The sequence below is a fragment of the Hippichthys cyanospilos genome, chromosome 1 (assembly GCF_059441005.1).
Source record: "Hippichthys cyanospilos isolate Australia breed blue-spotted pipefish chromosome 1, RoL_Hcya_1.0, whole genome shotgun sequence".
NCBI lineage: Eukaryota > Metazoa > Chordata > Actinopteri > Syngnathiformes > Syngnathidae > Hippichthys > Hippichthys cyanospilos.
Window position 1 is genome coordinate 6,297,501 of NC_142369.1, and position 3,614 is coordinate 6,301,114.

At 38.0% G+C, this 3,614-nt stretch overlaps 1 protein-coding gene across 1 annotated transcript; it reads left to right on the forward strand.

The window, feature by feature from the left end:
• The first annotated feature begins 372 nt into the window (after positions 1 to 372).
• Positions 373 to 1,455, forward strand: LOC148428817 (uncharacterized). Its single transcript, XM_088418646.1, has 3 exons — positions 373 to 634; positions 738 to 791; positions 853 to 1,455. The coding sequence occupies exons 1-3, from the start codon at positions 536 to 538 to the stop codon at positions 1,111 to 1,113; spliced, it is 414 nt and encodes a 137-aa protein (XP_088274772.1). The 5' UTR covers positions 373 to 535; the 3' UTR covers positions 1,114 to 1,455.
• The last annotated feature ends 2,159 nt before the right edge of the window (positions 1,456 to 3,614 follow it).

Consider the following 3,614-nt stretch of genomic DNA (forward strand, 5'->3'; position numbering starts at 1 on the left):
CGATCTAGATAGATAGATAGATAGATAGATAGATAGATAGATAGATAGATAGATAGATAGATAGATAGATAGATAGATAGATAGATAGATAGATAGATAGATAGATAGATAGATAGATAGATAGATATCAACACTTCTGTGATGGTTTAAAAATCCAAATTGGTAAATCCGAAATGATTTACTCACCCAGGACAAAGGCAGACTATGCCAATATGTATTTAACCCTGCACCTGTGCAAATGATCATTTTATTGTTTTTATGTAAAGCGATTTGAGCTGCTTTGTTGAATTAAAAAACTGAAACTGTCACGTATGCACTCAATAGGAAGTGCTTGTTTCCGGCGAAATGAAAGTGAGTTTCGAGGGGAGTGGCAAACTCACTTATCGCCAGACATCCATCACACGACCAGGATATTTATATAAGTCTCCTTCCTCAAGATCTATCAAGTTTACTGGGCAAAGGGTAGCAGCAGAGGCTGGGTGTCAACTTTTTTTAGTCACTATCTCATTTCAGGACAGCTCCATCGCGTAGACTAATGGCGGCGACCTTGGAAAGAAACCAAAAAGGCAGAAACCTTCACCTGGCCTTCACGCTGATTTGTTTGTTTGGCCTCACACACTCACAGATTGAACGGGTAAATTGATACTTTCTTCTTGCGAGCATGCACAAATGTTGAGTAATCTGGCCTTACAATAACGCAGAGCTTACTTCCTGTTCATTTTTTTTTATTCTTCCAGGAGACTTTGGAGAGGAACGTCAAACACATGAAGGAAAGGTTGGAGAATATAAAGGTGAGTGTCTAGCTGTGTGTGTTTAGGTTAGGAGTTTCAAATGTATATTTCGTTACAACAGGTGGAGAACAAGGCGTTAGTTGGCCTGGGAATGGTCCTTCAAGAAAACTTGAAGCCCGTCCTTGACTTTCTCGATAAGCAGACGCCGGACGTTCCATCGCTGCTGATAATAAAAGATACTGTCAACATCCTTCTGAAGAATGCAAATTCCATCTTGGATAAAAAGGAAGATGTCGAGTTGGAGATCATGCAATTGGAGACAAATTTGAAATTTCAAGAGCAACACCTAAAAATCCTGAGGGATTATCGAGTTGAACTGTAATGGCGTTGGATAAATATGTTAATCAATCGCTTTCCAATAAATATGTTAATCAATCTTCTTTTACTCACTTGCAAGGTTTGGTGATTGTTTGTTGATGATTATACATTTTTCACCTATTTAGACCTATTTAGAATGCCTTACAAGTGTTGCAAATAGACCTTATGTTATGAATAATGATTATCGAAAGTGATTTCACACACACTTTTCCCCTTGTGAACTTTTGCCCTTTTAGGGCCGGAACCTTCATGTAACCTAGGGCCCTCGAAAGAAAATAAAGCCGTGGAGAGGGACAGACTTCCGCGCCTTTGCGGTCCTGAGTCGTTCCTCTCTCGCATGAGCCGATACTTGCCGTCTCTCTTTCTTTGTGAACCACTTGTTTTACAAATGTCAACTAGGTGAACTTGATAAATGGTTAGCGTGGCTTTAGTGTTTACTCAAAGCAGTCGTGGAAAATTCCATCTGGTCAATCATTCTGGCACTGTTCTGATAAGTATATGCAATCAAGTGTTTTGAGTTGATTTTGCTCATTTGTAATGGGGTGAGGAGGCGATTGAAACCTATTCATTCACCGCGCGTGCTGTAAAAGAGGGAATGCCGGTATAGAAATGAAAACAATGAACTACGAGCGATTGCTCTCAAGTTCAATGACAGTTTGTGTATGTGTGTGTTGGAATAATGGTAAATACTTTTATCATACATTCGCTACAATTAATAAGCGCTTGCATTACAGAACTGCTTTGCGATGCGAAGGCCGGCTCAAACCGGCCTGGACCGCAGGTGATTGACAAATGCCTTGCAAAATGACTTGCTACACAAAATGGACTAATCTTCTTGCATGCATACACATACATGAACAAGTATACAGTATATTTTTCCCCCAACCTTTTCGAGCTGGAACCCTCATGGAAATAGAGACCTCTGAATCAAATAAAAAGAGAAGGCTGCTTTAAAAAGTAGTGGAAAATTGTACTTGTGCAGTCCTCCTCCGTTCTCCTAGTGAGCTGGGGAAAGAGTTGACATTTTGTTTTTGGTTGTTTTGCGTTTTTCACATTTTTATGAAAGAAACATCTTGATAAAAGCGAGTTACAGGTACTGATATGACTCTCATTCAAAATGGCAAAAAGTGAAACTGTGATTCAGAATCGAATTCAATTCGGATTCAGACTTTTTATTCCGATTAAGATGTCTATATGGAACATTTTCATTCTGATTGATCATTTTGATCTGATTTGGTGGCTCCATGTAAACCTAATTAGAAATGAATGGGGATTTTTTGGTGATCGATGTGGAATTGCGGGAAAACTTTTTGCGAATGAAAAAACTAATAGCCCCTGGTGGGAATTTTTTTGATACGTTGTTGGATTAATATGTTATCAATCACTTTTCCAATATAAATAATAATCAATCATTACTTTTCTTTTAATGTTTTTTCAATCACTTGTAAGCTTTGTTATGTTTGTTGATTCACATGATTATACATTTGTCACCTATTTAGAAATACCACTTATGTGTTATGAATAATGATTATTGAAAGTCATTTCAGAGGTCAGTCATCCGCTCTGTTGAGAAACTAGCCTCATGCCCAGTACCCAGAGTCACTTGAGGACCCCTCTGCAAAGGAAACTGTATTCTAGGAAATGTCAGCAGTTTTTTGAATGTTTGATTTACCAAAAAATGTTGCCGCATATTATGTTGTGCCACACTCACATGCGCTTATCTTCCAACCACGGCCGCACGTCGACACATATGTAGACAGCATTTCCAAAATGTATTATTTATTTTATCTATTTCAAAATAGCTGCCCATTTGTAAAGATTTTTTGCCAATTGAAGCTGGAATGGGGAGAATCAGTTGAAAAACCTGGATGTAGACGCATGTGAAAATTGTGGGAAAATGAAAAAAAAAAAAAGCTTACATTTTTTTGTTTATTACAAAGAAGGTATTTTTGTTTTCTAGGTCATATATTGACAAACAAAACTATTGAACGTTTTTCTGATAAAGACGGTCTTATTGACCTGTGTTTCCAATGTCACTACTTCTATTGGAATATTTTTGGTCGTATATAGTTCTAAAGCAGTGCTTCTCAAATAGTCGGGCAGGCCTCCCTGGGGGGTGCGAGGTGATGCCTGGGGGGTTGTGGAAGTGTAATTGCAATAAAATAAGAATTTTTTTTTTAATGTTTCAGGTATTGGGTATTTTTTTCAATTAATGACTAAGCTGTAACCCATATAAATGCTGTAAAAAATATTGGAAAGTTATTGAAAATGGTTATGTTTCTTTTTTCTTTTGTTAATGTTACAAAGGATACAGGCTTATGTATACTTATCCAATTCTTATAGATGATAATCTTATTTATAGTCAGCACGTTGAGTGAGTGGGGGGGGGGGGGGGGGGGGGGGGGGGTTGACTTTCCTAGGGGGGACTTGGCAAAACATAATTGAAAAGCTCTGTTCTAAAGTAAAATGCTCGCTCTGGGCCAAAAGAATGAAAATCCTTCCTGA

Coding starts and splice junctions, on each gene's coding strand:
- LOC148428817 (XM_088418646.1), top strand. CDS start 536: ATGGCGGCGACCTTGGAAAGAAACCAAAAAGGCAGAAACCTTCACCTG. Junction 635..737: donor CACACTCACAGATTGAACGG/GTAAATTGATAC, acceptor TTATTCTTCCAG/GAGACTTTGGAGAGGAACGT. Junction 792..852: donor AAAGGTTGGAGAATATAAAG/GTGAGTGTCTAG, acceptor TCGTTACAACAG/GTGGAGAACAAGGCGTTAGT.